Genomic DNA, 23,431 nt, shown 5'->3' with positions numbered 1-23,431 from the left:
GAAAATTAATGGAGAAAATACCCAAGAGATTTGTAAAAATTCAAAACAAAGAGCAGGAGACATGAAAAAAGGGGCAAGAGGAAAAAAGTCCACATTTATACTGCCCTCCAGAAATATTGTTATGAATGTTTGACTATAAACATTTAACGCATATTGACCATTTTTGTTACACATGATGGTGAAGGAACATCTGTAAAACCAAACTTGCATTAAATGTCTTCTTTGTTTCTTAATTTCAAGTTAAGGTTGTGGGAGATGGTAAGACAAGATTTCACTTGAACACAACAAAATAACTCCTCTGTCTCTTTCAGCTTCCTTGGAAATCTCTGACTAGCATAATTGAGTATTACTACATGTGGAAAACCACAGACAGATACGTTCAGCAGGTATGGTTGGTTGACAGAATACCTCTTATGTTCCTGGGGGAAAAAAAATCTCAACTGATTTTCTATGTATTCTGCTTTGTACAGAAAAGGTTAAAAGCAGCGGAAGCAGAGAGCAAGCTGAAGCAGGTCTATATTCCTAACTAGTGAGTACCATAGCCAATTGGTCAGAGGATATGCAAACATTTACCTCTAAGCTTTAAGTGAATTGTCTATTTGATTATGCACAAGCTTAATCTGTGTGTGACCGTGTGTGTTGCTTCTGCAGCAACAAGCCCAATCCAAACCAGTTGAGTGTGAACAGCGTGAAGCCAGGGTTGGTGAACGGGGCTGGGGCAATACCTGGGGCAGTGAGTCAGCCAGCAGGACTGGGCCGCGCATGCGAGAGCTGCTACAGTAAGTCTCTCACTCGTACTCTCACAAACATTGCGTTTGATAAGTACTGTGAAATTATGTGTAAAGGTTTAAAGCATACACAAATTGTATAGGAAAAAAAAAAACCTCTTGCTCAACTTTCACTCTCTCTTTCTGTTTTTGTGTAGCCACCAGTTCCTATCAGTGGTACTCATGGGGGCCTACCAACATGCAGTGCAGACTGTGTGCGTCCTGCTGGACCTACTGGAAGAAGTACGGTGGCCTGAAGATGCCCACGAGACTGGATGGAGAACGGCCTGGACCTAACCGCAACAACATGGTGGGCATGACTTTCAGCAGCACAGAGCTCTTTTTAACATGCATTGTTGCTACTGTATCAGATCAGGATGAGCACTAATTTGTGAAAGGACCAAAAACAGACAACAATTTTTTTTTTTATTTCAAGAATAAATTACTTGTCACCAATCAGAGGTATTTCATTTAAGAGTTAATAAATGTAATGTAATATGCAATTTACCTATAGTGCCTGAAAATAAGGATATGCTGCTTGAATTGTGAAACTGTAATAGTTAAGCCATTTCTTTTCACAAGCCTTTCCTCTGCATATCCACATTTAAATTCACGGTTTATAAATAACTAAACTGTTAAATTCCAGACGATGTCATTAAGACAATAGCCACCCAGCAGGACACAAGCAACCAACGGCTTTTTAACGATAATGAGATAGTCTGCACACATTCAGTCATTTGTAGAGAATAAATATATGAAGTAACTGTGTGTGTGCAAATTAGAAAACGTCAAGCATCATATTTCAACATGAAATGATCCAAGATTTTCAAGACATATCCTGTCTGTACTCATCAGTGTAAATGAGACTCAGCATTGTTCTCTCTTTCTCTCTTATATTTGGGTCCCAAAACATACAAAAAAATATCCTCTATATAAATTTAAGAAATAAATGTAGGTGTCTTATGTGGCCTATACAAAGCACACATGAAACTTGAACAGCAATTCTATGGAGTTTGATGATATCTTCTCACTAATTGTCTGTTTAAGATAAATTACCTTAAGACATGTATTCTGTCCTCATTCCTCTGCTTGTCTCACTGTTTTCACATTGCACTCAAACTCTGGGACTGTTTAGATTTCCCTGCTCTACCTAACAGACTAAATCTAGTAATTGATTACCTGAAACGTTCCATTTCAGTAAGGAAATCACTAACCTGTTTTGGACATCAGTTGTCTAGAACAGGGCATCTTTGTTTAGTGGAACTGGAAGGTTCTGCTGTAACAGTATAGATGGATATTTGGGTTAATTCCTGCACTAAGCACCCTGTGGTTAAGCAGTGTGTTGTTACAGATGCTGAAACACTCACTCTGATGTCTTTCTGGTTGGTAGAGTCCTCATGGTGCACCAGTGAGACACGGTGGGAGTCCAAAGTTTGCAGTGAAGACCAGACAAGCGTTCTACCTGCAGACCACTCAGCTGACAAGGACAGCAAGGCGTATCTGCCAAGATCTGCTCAAGTCCCGCTTTCTGGCTCGTCACCCCTACACACCCGTCAACACAGCAGCCATCAAAGCAGAGTGTGAGTGAAGTCACTACTGCTCTATTATTCCCCTGCCTAGGGACAGATTCATAAATTGTATGCTACATCACAAGATTATACACATGTAGTTCACTTTGAATGATATGTTCATTAACATGCATTGTGTGCTTCTCATGTCTTTGCTCTGTTATGTTTAAATACAGGCAAATTTTATACTATATTTATTTTGTGTGTAGGTGCAGTGCGGTTGCCAGATATGTCCAAAAAGCCCATATCTTTGAGGCATGCTGTCCGGAAGCCTCTGGAGTCTGTGGTTAGATATCTGGGTGGGTGGATATGACATCTACATTCTTGTTCTGTTTTCTTTCTCTCTCGTTTCAATTTTACAAGTGCCAGGACACAGCGGAGGATGTTTAGGGAAAATTTAGAGCAGAGGTGTCATTTTAGGTAACAGGCCACATACACACATCCAGTGTCAAGTGGGCCAGACCAAAAAAATCAATTTGGTAGACAAATTACACATCAACAACTCCTCTCATTTATAGGCATTTATCACCTACAAAACAGATAAACGGACTGCAGTTCATTACTAAAAAGCAAATTTGCCAAATTATGCTTTTACCATTAACTATTGTAGAGTAGTATTACAACCTGTAACGTAAATAGATTTAATTGGGATTGGGATACATTTATTGTTTACAAATAAAAAAGCTATATGTTTGCATAGTGTTCACTCCTGTTGTTGTGAAACCCCTAAGTTAGTTATTTTGGAAAGGAACATGCGTATAGCGTATACTTATCTTTAACACATTTTGTCTACCTAGCTGAGATTATTGCTCCCTAGTATTTTGCCCTCTAGTGGAATAACAGACAAGCTATTTTTTTTTTAATCTCTAAATTCAATTACAGTCCACAGCACAATATTAACTTAGAACCTGGATTCTAAATTCATTTGGTAGATCACTTTACAACCTTTACCAGGCTGATTCCGGTCAGCAGGCCATGTGTTTGACACCCCTGATTTAGAATGATCTTAGACTATTTCTCTGGAGACTGCAGTGTGTGGACACTTTTAGGGAGGGCTGGAGGGGTTCCAGCACATGTCTAAGGTGGTCATGCTTGTAGAAACAGATGCGTTTTAATTAGATTTTACGTGAATATTATATTCTGACTAATCAATATCGCTACTATCTTCCTCTGCCTCCTAATTGTAGAGGCCCACCCATGCCCACCTAAAGCAGAGCCCCCACGAGGAGCCTCCATATCCACAGGTAGCTTGACTCCCATCAAGTCCTCCCCCATCCTGAACAACGGCTCACCCACCATCCTCGGCAAACGCACCTATGAGCAGCACAATGGCCTAGACGGTGAGAGAGACAGGTGTCTGTTGTCAAGTGTGTGTGTGTGTGTGCGCGCATTGCTCATTAACAGTAACTAACAGGTCTCCTTTACCTTTTAATATGCTTTCCATAACCGCAGAAAAGCTTTCTTCCAGTTTCAGGGGTGCCTAAATGAAGGTTGAGATCTTTTATTGTGTAATTGGGATTAAAATGCCCACAGTCTATTCTCCTTCCTGTTTTCCAGTGTTCTCTCTCTTGCCCATGTGTCCAGCTTCCACAACTCTAGGTCACTCTCTCTCTCTCATTCTCAACTCTGAATGGCTGACAGTGTTGTCATGGTAACAGATCAGCAGTGACTCACATGGATCTCCAGCAGGATCAGATGCAAAAAGGCACACACCAACCAACAGCACTATCAGAGCCATTGAGTGACACACATGAATGATGATAAACATAACGCGTGTACTATTTACAGCCTCATCATACGCAAATGTGTTGCGCTTCTGTGAGGAATCCTCATGTTCACTTTCTGTCATGCTGTGTTATTGCTCTATCCAGGAGTCTGGAAAGAAACCAATGTTCAGTGGTTATATAATTCCCTGATGAGTGTGTCACTATTCTGCTCTGAGCAGCACTATTTCTCTCACTTCCCTCCTTCTCATTTATCACTTTGTTTTTGCTTTTTACTTATTTTGCCACAATCACCTTTACAGCATTAATCACTCTTGGTTGTTCGCATGCAGCTTGAAGAATAACTATATAAGTGATATGGAACAGCACCAGGAAGAGATGATGCACATAATGTCCATGTAGTGTCAGATATGGATCCATTTTTTATACATAGTTGAAAAGGCCTGTCACAATGGTTTAATTCTTTTGAACTATCCCATAATGATCATCATGTTCATCATGTTCTATCCCATAATGATCATTCTGCTCTTTATTTCACTTCTCTTTCACCACCCATAGGGTCCAAGTCTAAAGTGCTGGGTCCTCAGTGGGACATCATGTCCAAGCGAATGTCTGAGCAGGGACGTCCCCCCTCTGCCATGCAGGACAATGAAGTACATGAACTTGACTGACCCCTTCTGTGACCTCTGCCCTTTAGTACGGACAACAGGTCTCTGTTAAGCTTTTATCGTTATGTTTTTAGACTTGATTAACAATGTCCTGTGCCTGCCACAAGACTGTTTTAAAAATGATTGCTTCTTCCTTGTTAATCTGCAGGTAAACGGAGAGGTGTTTTTCCAATTCTCAGTGGTGGAAAAATCTCGGGGAGGATCTGTGGTCAACATTGCGCTATATTAGAGCCAGTGTTTTTGTTCAGGTTTATGGGCTAGAACAGGCACTGACCTGACTGTATAGGACTGCATTCAATATTTACCATATATTGCTAATTCTGTTTATTATTATTATTATTATTATTATTATTAGTTCAAGTCTTGTTATTCTTTTTTTTAACCAAATGTAATCGTTTGTTTTTAGTTAAATGATGAAACTTGTTTCTTGAAACAGCTTGCTCACAAGTCTGAGGGGGGGAAACATGGACTGTCTTATTGGCCTGTTGCATTATTTTCTTTGTCAGCTACTCAGAAAGAGAGACAGGCATTTCTTTCAGACTGCCCTTTTCATTCTGCTTGTCTTTGTTTCAATGCTCGTATTATTCGGTTTCTTCAGTTCACCCTGCCCTGACGCCACAGGCAATTAACTTATTGATTAAGATGACTGAATGTGTTCTTTTTCTACCTTTTTCACAAGTATTGCATCTATGCTTCTATGGTGTAATTAAAAAAGTTGTTTCTCTTTTGTGAATATGTAAATGAGAACCGTATGGAGGCATTATTGTACAGTGGTGCATTTTGCGCCTCCCGTGTTTATCAAGGCTTGTTATAAGGAATTTGCCATGTACAGCATATTCTTTTTGTAAGGAAACTCTCTTGGAAGTCTAAAACGATACTGCTCCATGAATACAGTGCAACTTCTTAAGAATGATACCATATATGTGTTGTACATGTTGTGCAGATTTGTTTTTTTTTCCATCCTCTCACATATCCTGCCAAGAACAGCATTCTGAACCAGGCAGCTTTTCACCTGGTGATATGTGATACATTGAAGTTTACACCACAGTTGGCTCATTAAATATTGATACCTCGAGAGAGCATGTGTCAGTAGAAATCCTCCCCTCACGTTCATCACATGTGAGCTAAAAGCCTCATGGTTCTTTACATTCATTTGTAGGCACATCCTGCCATATCTTCTTTCACTCACATAATGCAGGTGAGACTCTTGTCTCCAGTGCTGCACAATGACAATCATTTAGAAGACATTTCATCTGATCATTTATAAGAAATGGGTCAAAAGAAAAGAAAATTAAATCATCACTTAAATCATCACCCACCTACACTGCCAGGTTACAGTGAAAACTATATGGGTGTACACAGTCAACACTAATCTCTTAAAACCATTACAAATAAATGCCACTGCATGAGGCAGATGGTGTCCAGCATCATACTACAGTTTTAGCAAAAGGTCAAATCTACATGCTAGTGGTCTTCAGTTTGTCCCTCATAGGGAACCGTATAGGCTTTTCGTAGAACCTTCAGCAGAAGGTTTTGCTTGCATGCCTTTTTTCTACAAGTGTAGTGTTACACTGTTGTTTAAGTTGTCCGCCACCACACACACTTAGAAAAATGGTTCCATTTAGCATCCTGAAGGGTTCTTCAGTTTGCACACTTAAAGGTTCAATGTGGAACCCTACAACAAGGTTTAAGGAAGAACCAATTAGAAAGCATTCTTCTTAAAATGTTATTGATGCAACAAATGTTCTACAAAGAGCTTTAGTGATTGACTTCTGGACAGTTATATGGTGGACAAGTGGAGTATAGTAGTGTAGTGGAGTATAGTATTATATATAAAGTATTGGTGGTGGTACAGAGAACTGAAAAAATTTCACATAGTCAGTGTGGGTTTCCTCTGGGTTCTCCGATTTCCTCCCACCTCGCAAAAACATTCCTGTAGGTGGATTGCTGACCTTAAGTTGCCTCTCGGTGTGAATGAGTGTATATATATATATATATGTGTATGGCATCCTGCAGTGGACTGGTGTCCCATTCAGGGTGCATTCCCACCTCACATGCAGTGTTCCTGGGATAAGCTCTGGATCCAACACAACCTGGATGAAGTGATTACTGAAGATGAAAGTATGAATGATTTTTGTGATAGACAGTTACCAAAAAAAAAAAGTAAAGAATCATGGACTGAAAGGTTCTTTTATGGTACTGCATAAGAAAACTTTTCTGGAACTAAGATTTTGAAGAACTTTGAGATGGCTCTTCAAGTAGAAATGGTTTTATCCAGAACTACTGACCATCCAAAGGAACATTTTTTTTTCTCTGAGTGTCCAGGACTAGGCTACATTTTGTGATTAAAAAAAAAAAAAATTAGGGCTGATGAATCCTTATTTTAATTTACGGGTCATCTGAATGCCTTTCTAGCCCAACTGGGGAAGAATGACCTTTAACCTTGAGTGTGTGTGCTGTAGAGTGCAGTGCAGTGTTGAGGAGAGGAGAGGAGAGGAGAGCGCCAGCAGTGAAACAGTTAACTCTGAGCACAGCTCGGTAGTGTCGGACGCCGGAGCGCGGCTCTGAGCATGTGCTGTTCCTGCTGCAGTGAAGGAAAATGTGTCAGTTATCATTGGAGAGGAGTATAAGGGAGGAGAGAGGGAGAGGGAGGTTAGCCGGGGCAAACACACGACGAGAAGGACCCGATACGACGATGTTCCTGTTTGGTCTCTTGTCCTCTGCATGATTACAATGAACTGGCAGAGGGTCGATCCCGCACGCGCTGCAGCCCGACAATAAAGCACGGTAAGCCTCGCCACTTTGCCCCGAGCTTGGACTTGTTACTCATCAGGAGCCTTTGCTTCACTTGCAGGCCTGTTTCTAGTATATTATTATTATTATTATTATTATTATTATTATTATTATAGGGATTCCCTGAGCATAGCTTGTCTGAAGATCCTGAGAGCGCATCCATGATCGAGCTTGCTTATTTATTTATTTATTTATTTATTTATTGTGCCGCTGTCCGTCACGCACCTGATCTCATCCTGCTCCAGGTGGGCTGTGTTGCATTTAGCCATAAACCCTTTCATAACTAGACTGTAGGTGTTTAACCACACACAAGCTGTATATGGGTGATGTAGCCTAGTGCTGAACTGTATCATGTATAATTCTGATCAGCGTCATTTGTTCAGACGTTGCTTGGAGAAGTGCCGGTTGTTACACGCACGCGCGCGCGCACGCGCACGCACCCGCACGCATATAGAGGCGCACTGTTCTCACACACTGTTCAGTGAGGGAGCTGCGGGACGGTTTCATTCAGGCCTGCTGTCACGACTGCACTGTCGGGTCTCAGCCCGAAGCCACTCCAGGTTCAGGTGATGTGGAGTGAAATAGACGGCTTTGTTTTGCAGCTTTTTGAACCCCTGTGCTTTTTTCCCCTCTTTTTTCTTTTTTGTTGAGATTTGATGCCCTGTGCTCTGTTCTGTTCCGCTTTAAACTGGACTTGATGAGCAATCCTACTAAAAACATGAAACTTTCGGTGCTTGGCTCATTTTCTCCACTGCACATGAAAAGGAACACTTCTGGGGCATCTGCTTTAGACCTACCCCACCTTCATATGTACATTACACACCTTATGTTCTTATCATTTTGACCAGATTACAAAAAAGTGGTGAAATACTAAAACAAATAGGTCAGGGTCATAACCAGGTAAAAGTTTCAGTGATTTCCACATTGCAGAAATGTGTCAAAGTGAATATATCACAATGCCAAACATGTACTACATCAAACGTTACTTTTTAATCGTTACGTTATCCTTCTTCTTACCTTATCATTATTCTTCTAGAAACTGCTCTGACTCCAGGTTTATTTTATTTAGTTAGTACTTTTGGTTTGACAAAACAACCTAATAGGTACTTGTTGATTTCAGCCTCCAAAAATAGGAAATTTCACAATATCTTAGAGCTTTTACTGAAGTTTGCATTCATATTCAAAGACGACACAGTGAACTGATTTCATGTTAAAGGAGTGCAAATAAGAGTATAAGAGATCCCTTGTAATATATTTGCCTACTTATTGAAACTTAGCTTTTATCAGCCACAAACACTTAGTTTTTCCTTGCAATTGTTACAGTAAACTGATTTCATATTAACAAACAATAGTGTATAGATCTTACCAGTAATAGGCCCAAATAATATTTTTTTTCCTAGTTATTAAAAGTAGATATCCACTGCTAAATCTACTAAATATCTATTTATACAGCTGTACAACTTTAATTATTTTGGATTAGACTATTTACATAAAAACTGATTGGCTTTTTTTAATAAGTTTGTGCAAAATGGTCCTTACATTGTAGGAAAAAAGTTATTTAAGTAAGTAATAAGAAAGTGGGAATGCAAACGTGTTAATGTCTATATCTTAACTAAAACAGATGAGTGGCAGGCTTTCCCCCAAGCGCATTGTGGTTACCATTAAACCCCACATAATAATAATAATAATAATGATAATAATAATAATAATAATAATAACTACCAAGGTCCAAACCTTGTTGTCCTCATAGCAAGTTCTGGTCATGACACAGGTGAATTCACGTGTTACATTATCTCCATGTGTTATTTGCACTCATACCTGATTAGACACACCTTCTGTACACAGTCATAAAAGAGACAGTCTGGACTACAGAGACATTATAGTAGAACAGATATATGACGGCTAAGTCGTGCATGATCATTTCCTCATGGTTCAAAGGAAAAAAAAGCTGAAAATTTGCTCTTGTGCTCCAGGCTGAAGTGCCCCACACTACCCAGAGCACTAGAGTGTCTGATCCAAAGTCGGTCTGATCCTCAGAGCACAACTGATTAAATGAGGATTTGGCTTGAGTGAAATGAGTTCCTCTGCACTGCAGGCGGTTTTAACACTCCACATCTAAATCTTGTTTCTTTGCTAATCATACTGGCTTTGAATCCTTCCTGGTCCATTTTCCAGCATCCAATTAAATTATTCTAAGTCCAAAAAAGACGTGCTTGTTTCCTGTGACTAGACTGACAGAAGTGAGAGTCCTATTAGAAGAGCATATACCTTGTTTAAGCTGGATTGGTTTTTACCTGAAGAGGTTGCGCAATGTAATTAAACGACTTGATAAGCACTTAATTACTTCTAATGTAGAGCAAGAGCGCTTCACCCAAGCTATACCAGTTCTGTTCAGCTCCCTTTTCCCCTGAACTGCTGGAGCTTGGAGCAGGCCTGGCCGGACTGACAGGATAAATTAGGGTCACTGGTAACTCCCTCTCCGTTTTGGCAGCATAAGTGCTTGGTACACAAGACATTAAAATAAATGCGTTCTGGGTTAGTGGAAAATCAATTATATAATACATATTTTAGTAAGAGACTGATCAAATACAAAGATTTAAAGATAGTTGGGTTCAATCGTCTGAGACCACATTAAGAATCTGGGATTTTTTAAAATTTATAACTAGAAATAAGCAGGAAATTTTGAAAAATTTAAAACTCAATGTCTTCAATAGTCGAGATTTCTAGGTCACTTTTTAAATTTAAGTAACTTGTTAATATTGACCATGTTAACTCCTTCACACAAAAAGTCAGATTTTCCTTGACTTTTATCCCATCCATTGAAGCACTCAAATGGATTTAATCTAATATGGGTCATCAGGTTTAACACAAATGGAGTCCATGGCAGCTTGAGCGCACACTGTCTTTGAAGCAAATGGGGTGATATACCAAATGCTAAGAAGCTCTAAACTTCATGTAAATATTTCTAAGATATTTATCCTTCTCATTCAGGTTGCTACTGCCAATTATAATTCGTATTGAAAAAAAAACTCTTAAATATAATACAAAAACTTATTTTAAAAGAATGCAAAATAGAAGCATTTTCTCTAGTGCTGTCACACTTTTTTCTGACTCCACTGTAGTTCTTTCAGATATTTTGCTTTTTGGAGTAACAACTACTGGATTATAATGAAACATCTAGCCAGTAATCACTTAAACTAAAGTACCTCCCTGAAGGAAACCAATCCATCTTGATTGGGGTTGAGGTAGTCATGCAGTAGGAGTAGTTCATTAGAGCACAAAGGCGACTGATCTCGAACTCAGCATGAATTCTTATGAACCCGAGCAAAGCATGCTACGTCATGCTGCTTTGTTAATTATGTAGCTTGCCAGTTTCCACATTCATGTTGCTAAATCTTGCCGTTTTAAGCCTCGGAAGGTCCTAATCCCCTCGTTATGACCAGTATTATGCTGCTGGAGGGCTTAGGGCATTCTCGGAGTCTTTAATTCAGTCCACAAAACTGAAGACAAAAAGCAGCAGCTGTTAGAACTCTTTGAGTTTTTCAGTGAATCTAACAAGTATCAACCAGCAGTACTTCAAAAGATTCAACTAAAATATTGAGGAAAGGCTAAACTATGGCATAGTTTATGACATTCATTTTCATTGTGTTAAAGCTTTGTTGTCCTAAGGTTATGAGGTGAAATTTAAGTTCTCTTAGACAAAAGAGAAAAAAGATTCTTTTAATGAAAAATCCTACCCACTCAAATTTGGCAAAACCAATTGCAGAGCTTTTGAATGGAGAGTGTAGAGGTCTCATGCATGTTGATCCCTTCCTGCCTTTTGAGCAACATCCTTTTTGTTATAATGATCTTATGAAGTGGCTCTGAATGTGAAATCCCATAGAAGTATTTGTTACTTTTACAGACATCAAAATAATACTCATGAAAAGCAAATATGTATGCTATATAGTATTACAATGGCATTTCACTTCATTTCCCTTTTGAGTCCTGTGTAACGCATGCCTGGACATTGACCAGTGCCTTTATTTGTAATAAATCTGAAATAACTTAAAAGAAAGCTGGTGCTAAAACACTGCTTAATCTAATGTAAAGTGATCCAGTAGTGGGAAAACAATGGGATTTCCATTTAAATGAAATTCAGCACCAAAACAATGCTATGACACAAAATGCTAGTGTTCATGTGTGAAAAGACAATACTTCCTCTTCTATTTGAAATACGAGTATCAGATACTGGCCCTCTGCTCTAGAGTCCTGTCAGTGAAAATCATATCTGAAGAAGAATGAAGGCCAGAGTCCTGTCAGTGAAAAATCATATCTGAAGAAGAATGAAGGCCCTTTGCACTCAAGAGCCAACCATGCTGCCCTGAAGTAACTGAGCTGCCTGTGCTATTGATCTACTGCCATTTATTTTGTGCAGAGTGGAGTGAAATCATGGCAAGGACCCAGAGGTCCCCTTCAGCAACCTCTACACACTGAGAGAGTAAGAATGCACAGTAGTCAATACTTTCGATTGTCAGAAAGTAGTAAACAGGGCACTTCTAGACTTCCTGTCATGGAGAACACTGAGCATGGCATTCAGGAATCTTACTCAAAGCATTTTATCACTGAGTAAAAGAACTGGTACCGTTTCGGTAAAGGCTTGTCTGCAGCTCTCTTGTGGCAAAGGACAAAGCGCTCTGGATAATGTTTAGTGGTAGAACATCTGTCTGTCAGCAGGAAAAGTTGTCTTACTTCATCTTGATACCACCGTGAGCTCTCCAGTGACTATACAAGTACAAAAATGTCACTGTTTTCATACTACAGATATGGCCCACTATAGTAATGAGGATAAAGAAATACATATAGTATACTGTGAAAATCTGCTCTCAGACACATAAAAATAGTATTCTGTCCATTTGCATTTCGTATGATGAATGATGTTATTTTATCGCAATCCATTGAATGCTGGTGAAATAAGGAAAATCTGCAGCTAATTCAAAATCACATTAAATTATTCTGCTGTTAGTGAGCCATTTTTAGAGATATTTAGAAAGCTTTGTGCACTACTATAATAAAGCTTTGCTGATGATGACAACACTAATTGCAATCTGTTAGATTAGATTACAATTTACAGTTTCCTAGTGCATCAGTTTTTAAGCAAGCATTATAGACACTATTTTATTTCTTAGTCCCCATTGGTGTTGCCAAACTTCTGTAAAACCCTCAGTATTGTATTGAGATTGTTCTGTATCAGGCAGACCTGTTACAATAACTGAGTTTTGGTTGTTGATTAATTGTGGACATAAATTATAATTAATGATTTAATTATCTTTTTTTTGTTTATTTTATGCCACTTTAATAATAAGTGGGACAGTAGTGTAATATTGCACATTTAGTACAATACAACAAACATGTAAGTAAATAACATTTATATTTGCCTTTTAACTTGTAAAGCGTTGCAAGGGAAGGACTTGAAACAAATAATAACTAAATATGGATAAATATGTGTGGTGATCTGGGGGAGAAACCTGTCAGTTGTTTCTGTAGCCAAAAAAATTTGGGTGGTTTTTGGCCAAAATATGGTCTTTCTGCCTATAACATACTTTGACACCTCCACTTTAAAAACCATAAATATATTTCCTCAAAAACAGTATGACTTTTTTTTTTTTCTTTCTAAATTTACCTGTTGGATAAGGAGACAATTTTATAATCACTGTGGTTAAAAAAGAAAAGTTTTCTCTGTCTGTCTAAAGATCTCTAAAACCTGATTTCCTCACATAGTGAATGTCATGCTTTGAACAAGTATTTGGATAGTGGACATAAGCCTAATCAATTCAGTTTGTAATCGGATACCAGCTGTCAAAATGTCAGCGATACTCCTGCACCTCAGTGGGAGGCTGACATGGAATCGTTTAATTGCAATTTTTACTTTTGGGGTTAACCCAACTTGAAGCAAGGAAGAAAACACGACAGGGCGTGGTGTTACAGGTGGTGTGATATAACCTGGCACAAAGTAGAGGGGCTGGGGGGGGGGGGGGGGGGGGGGGGGGGGGGCGGGGGGGGGGGGGGGGGGCGGTAACCACATACAAAAAAGTGCCGTAGACTTTTTCCTAAACTGTTCACCTGTTTTGGATGTAAATAGCCTGAAATTAAAGCTGAAAGTCTGCACTTATTCATTATTTAATTTCACCTCTAATATACTGTTTTAGACAGCTAAAATAACAATAATGTTGCCAAATATTTATAGACTGCATTTGTGGAATCAAACGATTAATCACAATTATCCTAAATAAAGCAACTATGTGTTAAGTGTGATGGATCAAGTATCCCTTCTTTCCATATATTCATGACGTTATTTTGTAAATTGTTTTTTCCTACAATAAAAACACTTTGGTATTGCATAGCTTGCCTGGAGATCATGTTGCTTGAATCTATACAGAACTATTATGCCATACTGTATTGATGTACCCATTTATGAGCAGGTTGAAAGGATTCTATTCCTGGAGTCGGAAACTCTGAGCTTTGGGTTTTGTTTTACATACAACATAAAAGCCAGCATTTATGAAAGGACATATGAACTGTTTCATAACCACAGACAGGACAGCAGGGTCAATTAAAGTGTAACTCTTTCCCCACTGTTTTGATCACAAATATCACTATATGAAATTGATACTCATTGCTGATTGCTTTATGCAATTAAGAGTTCATACCAAGGCAAGTGCCAGTATGATCACGCAACAACGTCTCAGCCACATTTGTAATGCCAACCAGCAGCTGCTGTGACTGAGAGGGAAAAAAAGTTTGTTAATCCTTCATAGTTTTGTAGATTTCTGCATAAATGTCTTTATTTTATTTATTAGTATTTATTATTAGAAAATAATGATAGAATTTTTCCTGATTAACCTAATGAAGTGTTTTCTAAGTAGTAGATTAGGTGGGTTACTATGACCAGAGAACCTGTGAGTTAACCAGTCAGAGTCACTGATGGAAAAAAAGGCTTGTAGCTCATGATGTGTAGTAAAGACTTTGGTTTCAGCCACTTAGTTCTTTACTCCTGTGGTTTAGTGTCAGGCATGTTGCATGATGTAACCCTCAACGAATGCAAGCCATCCAAGCCGTGTGAATGAAAACATCCCTATAACGTTACAAGCCCTCCAGCATTCTTCACAGTTGGGAGCGTTTCTTTTTAGTTTTGGTGTGGAGGGTTTTGTTTTTTCAAGCATGACATTGTATAGGTTTACCACAAACTTCTCATCAGAACACAGGATGTTGTTCTAACAGTGCTGTGGAACATACAGGCGGTCTTTAACAAACTTGAGATGGATAGCAATGTTTTTATGGACAATAGTGTTTTTTCTTTTTTTCATTTTAACCTTCATGAACCCTGCTCTTGTTCAGTGTATTTTTTCCCTTTATGATAGACTCAGGAACCCAGATCTTTACCTATTATATTCTGTAAGAGATGGCAGGAGATTTTTAGCTGCTCTCCTGGGGCTCTTTTTCTCTTGTTTGTGGATTCTACAGATGCTCTTGGACTGTACTTTGTAGAACGCCATCTCCAGTGGAGAGAAGCCATGCTTATGAATTTCTTCTGTTTGTAATTTTCAGGGTGGAGGCCCAAGTCTTTAGAAATCCTTTTGCAACCCTTTCCAGTCTTATGAGTTTCAACAGCTTTAAAAGGGGTCCTTTAAAATCTCTTTTAAATAGGCTGTAAACTATTTGAGCAGAATCATGTTGTGAAGAGCAGGTAAATAATTTGTGCATTTTTGTATGGCAGGGCAGGTCAACCTCAGACCTTGATGTACTGCAACCTCTGACTTCAATTATTCAAAAGGTCATGATCCTGGAGGTTCACATACAGTTTCCATCTATGATCTCATTTATAATGTTTATATATATACACGTGTGTGTGTGTGTGTCTGTGTGTTTGTCATTTGTTTATCATTAATCCATCTATTTCTGGATTTCCATCTATAGCTGTTTCTTGTATGTTGCTTGCAAATAAAAAAAAACGATGTGATGTTATTGGCTGCTAATGAGAACAAATGGTAAAGGAACTCTTTCTGATTAGCTATTATTTACAGCTTGCAGAATATCATGCACCTAACTTCACTGTAGTTTTGTACATTGTAGCTTGTAGTGTAACTAACTTTTGCTATTGGCTTTTTCCCCCCCCTATTTTCTCCCCCAATTTAGTCGCCTACCATTTCCTACCCATCCCCTATCATACGACAGATACCAACTGGGAATGGTGAAGGCTAACATCTGCTTCCTCCGAGACATATGAAGCTACCAAACTGCACTTTTTCTGCTCATGCAGTGTTACTGGGCAGAGTATCAGAGCAGAGGAAAGAGCTATCTGCACTCTTCTGCATACAGAGAGCTCACAGTACCCCACGATTGGCCAATGTGGCTCTGATTGACAGGGAACAGACAGTAGGCCATCCCACCCTTAATACATCAATAATTATTGGTATGCAGATGACAGAGATTTTAGGAAGCATTCATGCAGAAATCTCTCTAATTCTAGAGGGTTCACATTAATTTTTTTACACAACGGATTATAAAAGAGAGCTCATATCTGACTGTGGCCTGTCTGAGTTCCTAGGAGTGTCAATAAAAGGCCTAACTGGGAAACAATCAATACCAGTGCTGACTGAAAAGCCTACAGCTGGGGGATAGGATATGAAAACAACTGACAAAAGACAAACATGCAGATATACTGTACATCAGGTAGTAAAAGAAAGTTACCTATGCAAGCTTTTGTGTCTTATCACTACAAATGTTTTTTGTTTGATTTGTGTGAAGTTTGTGAGTTTCTAAATAAATTTTGAACACCAACTAATATCTTTTTTTTTCTTCTTTAAAACCGATTACATATAATACCAAGAAAAGACATTTAAAACAAAGACTATATTCCAAGGATGGTATTTTAGCACTGATTTTTCTTTAATTTGTACATTTTAAAATGCTTTGTTTGCAAAAAAGGATTTTCTTAGTGACAGGTGCTACAGGATTAATTTTCGAATTCTTGAGGAATTCAAAACAGTTCAAAAACAGTTGGTGTAAATGTCAGACAGTGATTGCATTATGTCACCTAATACCTTTATGAGAATTTTTGTGTTCTCAGAAAGACAACCTTAAAATACTTATATATATATATATATATATATATACAGTCAGGTCCATAAATATTGGGACAGTGACACAGTTTTGGTAATTTTGCCTCTGTACACCACCACAGTGGATTTGAAATGAAGCAGTGAAGATGTGACTGAAGCGTAGACTTTCAGCTTTAATTCAAGGGGTTTAACAAAAATATTGCATTAACCGTTTAGGAATTACAGCCATTTTTTACAGAGTTCCTCCATTTTCACAGGCTCAAAAGTAATGGGACAATTGACTGATAAGCAGTTTCATGGCCAGCTGTGGCCTGTTTCCTCCTTATATCATGATAAATTAAGGAGATAAAAGGTCTGGAGCTGATTCCAAGTGTTGAATTTGCATTTGGTAGCTGTTCATGGGAACTGTCAATATGCCGTCCAAAGAGGTGTTGATGCAAGTGAAGGAGGCCATCATTAGGCTGAAAAACCAAAACAGACCTATCAGAGAGATAGCAGAAACTTTAGGAGGGCCAAATCAACAATTTGGTACATTCTTAAAAAGAAGGAATGCACTGGCGAGCTCAGCAACACCAAAAGGCCTGGGAGACCACAGAAAACAACTAAAGTGGATGATTGCAGAATTCTTTTCTTACTGAAGAACAACCCCTTCACAACATCTAGCCAAGTCAGGAACACTCTGGAGGAGGTAAGCCTATCATTGTCAAAGTCTACAATCAAGAGCCACCTTCATGAATGTAAATACAGACGGTTTACCTCAAGATGCAAACCGCTGGTAACACTCAAGAACACAAAGGCCAGATTAGACTTTGCTAAAAAACCTCTAAAAAAAGCCTGACCAGTTCTGATGCAAGATTAACTTGTACCAGAATGATGGGAAGAGAAAAGTATGGAGAAGGAAAGGAAGGGCTCATGATCCAAAGCATACCACATCATCCGTCAAACATGTGGAGGCAGCGTTATGGCATGGGCATGTTTGGCTGCCAATGGAACTGGGTCACTGGGGTTTATTGATAATGTGACTGTTGATAGAAGTAGCAGGATGAATTCTGAAGTGTACAGAGCTATACTTTCCGCTCAGATTCAGTCAAATGCTGCAAAACTGATAGGACAGCGCTTCACAGTACAGATGGATAACAACCCAAAACATACTGTGAAAGCAGCCCAAGAGCTTGGAAATTAAATGTTCTTAAATGGCCAAGTCAGTCACCTGACCTCAACCCAACTGAGCTGCTTTTCACTTACTGAAGACAAATCTGAAGGCAGAAAGACCCACAAACAAGCAGCAACTGAAGATGGCTGCAGTAAAGACCTGGCAAATCATCTCAAGGGAGAAACCTCAGCATTTGGTGATGTCCATGGGGTCCAGACTTCAGGTAGTCATTGACTGCAAAGGATTTACCTCCAAGTAATAAAAATAATCCTAATAATTATGATTATATTAGTTTGTCCCATTACTTTTGAGCCTGTGAAAATGGAGGAACTCTGTAAAAAATGGCTGTAATTCCTAAACGGTTAATGCAATATTTTTGTTAAACCCCTTGAATTAAAGCTGAAAGTCTACGCTTCAGTCACATCTTCACTGCTTCATTTCAAATCCACTGTGGTGGTGTACAGAGGCAAAATTACCAAAACTGTGTCACTGTCCCAATATTTATGGACCTGACTGTATATATATATATATATATATATATATATATATATATATATATATATATATATATATATGTATATAAATTTCTATATATATGTATAGAAATAAATTCATTCAATCTAGCAAGATATCATTTGCTGCAACAGATTTTCTTTTTGAAATGGCTTAAATAAACTGTGAGGATTATATTAGAGTTAAGCAGTTTTATCCTATTTATTTAATCTGCATACACTTTCTCATGAAAGATATGTGCCTCCTACAACATTTCACACATTGTCATCCTGCATAAATGACCAATTATGCCAATTTCTGTTCTAAATGTGCCTACTTACAGCAGTGACACATTAGTCTCTAAAGCAAGATTTCCTGGTCTGAGTGCTGGGAAACCACTTCCTAATGACGCATATTGAAATGCCAGAAAATGTCGAGCTGAGGTGGAATATTTAGGGCTAGGTTTCCTCATTTCCTCATTTTCTTTTTGTAATCCTATACGGTAATGTTATGTTAATAGGACAGGGAACATTGGTATCCTTTTATGTGGAACAGATATGCAATCACTTTTCTTTGTAATCTTTGGTGGATATTCAGCTTTGATCTCTCTCACAGTCATTTACATGGCATTTAAATAGATTTACCTAGTGTGAAGTTCTTGCTGCACACTCTAACATGTATACATCATTTTATGAATTTTATGTTCAATGCAGAAAAACAAGTCAAAATGGTTTAGCAGTCAGGATTTCGGGCTTGTGGAAGGGATGCCCAATGAGTGAATGGCACATTTTGAGTAATGGATGCTGGGTAGCTGGTTAGCTGGGGAGGGCTGCTACTGCTGGGCCCTTGAGCAAGGTCCTTAACCCTCAACTGCTCACTTGTATAAATGAGATAACTGTACTGTAAGTCGCCCTGGATAAGGGTGTCTGCCAAAGGCCGTAAATGTAAATGGGTATTGTACACACAACAGTGATGGACGTAAACATGACAACAATAAAATTGTCAAGAGAAAGCACTGTGTACTGCATTGCACTTGTGTTGGTGAATTGAACTGTTCTACATATCTGGACAGTTGGTACTTAAGGGTATAACCAGGACCAACATTTTAGTGAGGTCCACATTGGAGAAATGTGATCTTCTTCAGAGTTAATGTACCACAAAGCCAAATGTACAGTATACACCTATTACTACTTTCTAATCTCTGTTATTTTATGCATTAATTCTTCAATAAACTGCCCTGACTGTTTAATATAAAGAGTTAAATTCTGTTTAACAGTTACCTGTTAGGGGACATTAGCTAACGTTACTGTGATCAGTTAAGGTACTGCAACTAGCACTCTGATTTGGCTAGCAATATTATGAGTAGTGTGCATTTTACAAATTGCCAATTGCAATAAACACATATTTATAGCTTATGTTCTTGTATGAACTCAAACATTTATATCATAGCTACATCAGATGTGAATCTATAATATATGAATTGCATACCTCTAAATAAGAAGTTGTCTCATGACAACTAAACATTAAGTGTGATTAAGTCTGTTGGCAAAAGTGCTCTCCTTGGCTGCCCTGAGGTCAGTTGAGAACCAATCATCACTGCTAGTTTTGCTAGTTAAATTCTGCCATTACATTATCAGTATTGAACTGGAACTAGAGAAGCTACACGGGAGGTTTTAAAAAAACTACTTGGGAAGTATAAAAAAAAAAAAAAAAAACCTTCCTAAAGAGGTCCAGACCTGAGTCTTCTTACAGCTAGTAACAGCTATGTTGGTACTTAGAGATTATGTGAAACTGTGTTAGTTTAAGGTCTCAACATACATCAACTGCAAGTCTCTGGTTCTCAGCCCTGAATGTTGCACTTTCACACCTCCACTGTAGGCCTGGGTCAGTCTGAATCGGGGGTGTAGGTGGGTGGTTTGAGGTTGGTTTTCTGAGCTGAGCATCAGGGAGCCTAGGCTCAATGCTGTGGTTATTTGCAGGAAACGCTTGGTTTGGTTAGTGAAAAGAGCTCAATTTAGTGGCCTGGTGCTGTACTGTCAAGTGATAAGGCAGGGTTTTTTTTTTTTGTTCTTAAAAATTTGTACAAAGCATAATTCAACTTCTTAGTGCAAGTTCTGGTGTGAAGTACAGTTCAGTTATCACGTTCCATCCTAATGCAGTTCACCAAACTTCTCCTGAGGCAAGCAAATGCTTAATTGTCATTTGAAATTAAATTAACATTGACTGACAATGTCTAAAGAGTCTCTCTTCAGCTTTCAGCTTGGTGCTGTTTGAAGTACGCAGCCCTCTGGTGGCCTGCTGGCACATGATAGGTTGAGCTGTGTGTGTGCATCTGGATGGATTGACAGCAAATGCAGATAATTAATTAGTGTTCTGTCACTGAATAATTTATATGACTGTGTGTAGCTTAAGTAACCAATTAAATATTTTACCTTTTTCCATTTTAAGCTCATGTCTGTTGAGTGGCACATGCATCATCACTGCTCTAAGTCATTCAGTGTGGGAGTCAATTGACTCTGTGAGTTGGAATTACATGTGTGCTGAACATTGCCATTTTTAACACATTTGAGGTTTTATGTATATACCTACTGTAATGTTCTGTTGCTGTTTTCCATCTTTCAGCAAAAACCCCAGAGTTCTGAACGGACCAAGCGGCCCAGTCACCATGGCAACAGCAATGACTCCCGAGCCCCTGACGCCGCTGTCACGGTGGTATCTGTATGCCATCCATGGCTACTTCTGTGAAGTCATGTTCACAGCGGCATGGGAGTTCGTGGTCAATTGCAACTGGAAGTTCCCTGGTGTGACGAGTGTGTGGGCGCTCTTTATCTATGGAACCTGCATCCTGATTGTTGAGCGCATGTACCTGCGCCTGCGTGATCGCTGCAATGTCTTGCTGCGCTGCCTCATATACACCCTGTGGACGTACATGTGGGAGTTTGGCACAGGGCTGCTCCTGCGTCAGTTTGATGCCTGCCCTTGGGACTACTCACAGTTCAAGTACAACTTTATGGGCCTGATCACGGCTGAATATGCCGTGCCCTGGTTCTGTGCATCATTCATTGTGGAGCGTCTAGTCATTCGCAACACACTGCGGCTGCGCTTTGATGAGTGGGCAGAGCCTGGCCAGGTTGGAGGAAGTGGTGGAGGAGAAAGAGGAGGAGGAAGGAGAGGAAGAGGAACCAGAGGAGTGGCCACCAATGCCAATGGCTATGTGAAAGTGGACTGAGTGAGAGTTGTCATTTCCCTCTCCGTCTTTAAATATGTATTTGCCCAGTCTTTTCTTTTCTCCTGAAGATGTTTCCAGCTTTCTCCTAGCCCACTATCTGGGAGAGAGAGATGTTAAGATTCAGTTGGTGTGGATCAGTGAAAAAAAACTCCTAAAAAAACCCAAGAAAACCACAGCTGGAATAAGGCGTGTGGTTTTAGTGCGCCACAGAGGAGAACTGCAGTCTGTCCACTAGTGTCCAAATTCTGATATGCTTCATTCAGGCATCCCCTAGCAGCCCATTAGCCCAGGGAAGATACAGAGGATTTTATTGTGTAGCTTGTATTGTTTACCCGTCTCTGTATGTACCTCCCAGACCAGTCCATCCACTTCAAAAACAGTGGGAGGGATAAAGAGCAGGAAAAGAACATAAGAACTTCTGTTTCATTAAGGATATTCCATCCTGAAATACAGAAAAATGGACCAGAAAATAAAAAATGCTATAAAAAAATCAATATTTTTTAGCATATTAAAGTTAAGTGTGTAGTAGCAAAAGCAAATAACTGTTAGGATAAAGAATTTTAATTGTTGAAGTTTGTGTTATTTATTAATATTTATCTAAGGGTAGTTAAGTAACTTATTACAGGCTTATAATATGTTGTATACTGTGCCCTAAAGTAATGCATTGAACTTGAATCTAGTGTTTTTATACGGTACAAAAAAGAATGCTTGAAAATGCATGAGAATAGTGTCTTCCAGTTTTTTTAACAAGAGGCAAATCTGAAATGTATTCCGTAAAAAGAACTGTGTTTATTTTTAACCATATGGATTAAGACACAAGGGCGTACTGTATTGTATTCACTTATACTGCTGACAGTTAGGATTTAAATATGAGATGTCTTAAAATATTGTGTGAATATACTGAAAAGAGTGTTGAGAGAAGTGGGAAAAAAACATGAACTGCTGCTATGTTCTCTCGTTGTCCAGAATATCTCTGTATTAATTAAAAGTGACCAGGCCTTGTGCACTACAGCCCCTTAAAATAAAAAAGGTTTTCTAGGTTCTAGAATGAAAAGTCCAAACTTGATCATAACAAACAAACAAACAAACTGCCTTAAACTCATTTTTGTACATTGATTAACAAGTTAGTGCATGTTAAATTATTATATAATAACATTTTTATTGTATTGAAATAGATGATGATCTTGTATCAAAATCCAGAATATCCCATCTGTTCAATAAATACAAATAATACATTTTACTGAAAGCACCATTCACAGTGGAAAAATACCTGAATACTAGATTTTTCTAAAGATAGTAAAATAAAAATAAATCAAGCTTCATAGAAATATTCTCCAATATTCACATTATTGTCAATTTAGCAGCTAGGAGTATCTTATCTGGGAGCCAGTGTAGACTGAAGAAAGTGTGAGTGAATGTCCTAAGTTTTGATACATATTAGAACCCTTGCTACATATATGCTATAATGTGATGATGAGTTAATCAGACTGCTTGCTCTATGTTCTCCAATCTCAACAAGCATTGTAGGAGAAGACCCAGTGCTGCTATTCTGAAACATACACATACATACACATCTAAAACCCAAATGTCTTCAATGTAGTTAGCAGACAGTTTTGGAGTGGCCAAACCAACAATTTGGTACATTCTTAAAAAGAAGAAATGTACTGGAGACCTCAGGAACACCAAAAAGCCTGGAAGACCGCAGAAAACAACTAAAGTAGATGATAGCAGAATTCTTTCCTTGTTGAAGAAAAACCCCTTCATAACATCTAGCCAAGTCAAGAACACTCTGGAGGAGGTGGGCGTATCATTGTCAAAGTCTGTAATAAAGAGACACCTTCATGAATGTAGATAAAGACGGTTTACTTCAAGATGCAAACCACTGGTAACACTCAAGAACAGAAAGGCCAGATTAGACTTTGCTAGAAAACCTCCA

General features: G+C 38.7%; 2 protein-coding genes across 2 annotated transcripts in view; both read left to right on the top strand.

Moving 5' to 3' along the window:
• mta1 (metastasis associated 1) overlaps positions 1–5,645 on the top strand; it is a 34,167-nt gene extending 28,522 nt beyond the window's left edge. Inside the window, exons 10-18 of the mRNA XM_026934426.3 lie at positions 312–386; positions 471–529; positions 652–779; positions 926–1,077; positions 2,158–2,347; positions 2,545–2,634; positions 3,523–3,675; positions 4,618–4,768; positions 4,876–5,645. Of these exons, the coding sequence (XP_026790227.1) occupies positions 312–386; positions 471–529; positions 652–779; positions 926–1,077; positions 2,158–2,347; positions 2,545–2,634; positions 3,523–3,675; positions 4,618–4,730 (960 nt within the window). The 3' untranslated portion in view covers positions 4,731–4,768; positions 4,876–5,645. The remainder of the gene's footprint in view (positions 1–311; positions 387–470; positions 530–651; positions 780–925; positions 1,078–2,157; positions 2,348–2,544; positions 2,635–3,522; positions 3,676–4,617; positions 4,769–4,875) is intronic.
• A 297-nt stretch (positions 5,646–5,942) lies between these two features.
• On the top strand, positions 5,943–22,747 carry tmem229b (transmembrane protein 229B). Its single transcript, XM_026933818.3, has 2 exons — positions 5,943–7,514; positions 20,889–22,747. The coding sequence occupies exon 2, from the start codon at positions 20,932–20,934 to the stop codon at positions 21,493–21,495; it is 564 nt and encodes a 187-aa protein (XP_026789619.1). The 5' UTR covers positions 5,943–7,514; positions 20,889–20,931; the 3' UTR covers positions 21,496–22,747.
• The last annotated feature ends 684 nt before the right edge of the window (positions 22,748–23,431 follow it).

Source organism: Pangasianodon hypophthalmus, chromosome 10 (genome assembly GCF_027358585.1).
Source record: "Pangasianodon hypophthalmus isolate fPanHyp1 chromosome 10, fPanHyp1.pri, whole genome shotgun sequence".
NCBI classification, from domain to species: domain Eukaryota; kingdom Metazoa; phylum Chordata; class Actinopteri; order Siluriformes; family Pangasiidae; genus Pangasianodon; species Pangasianodon hypophthalmus.
This window is presented reverse-complemented; position numbering and strand designations above follow the sequence as displayed.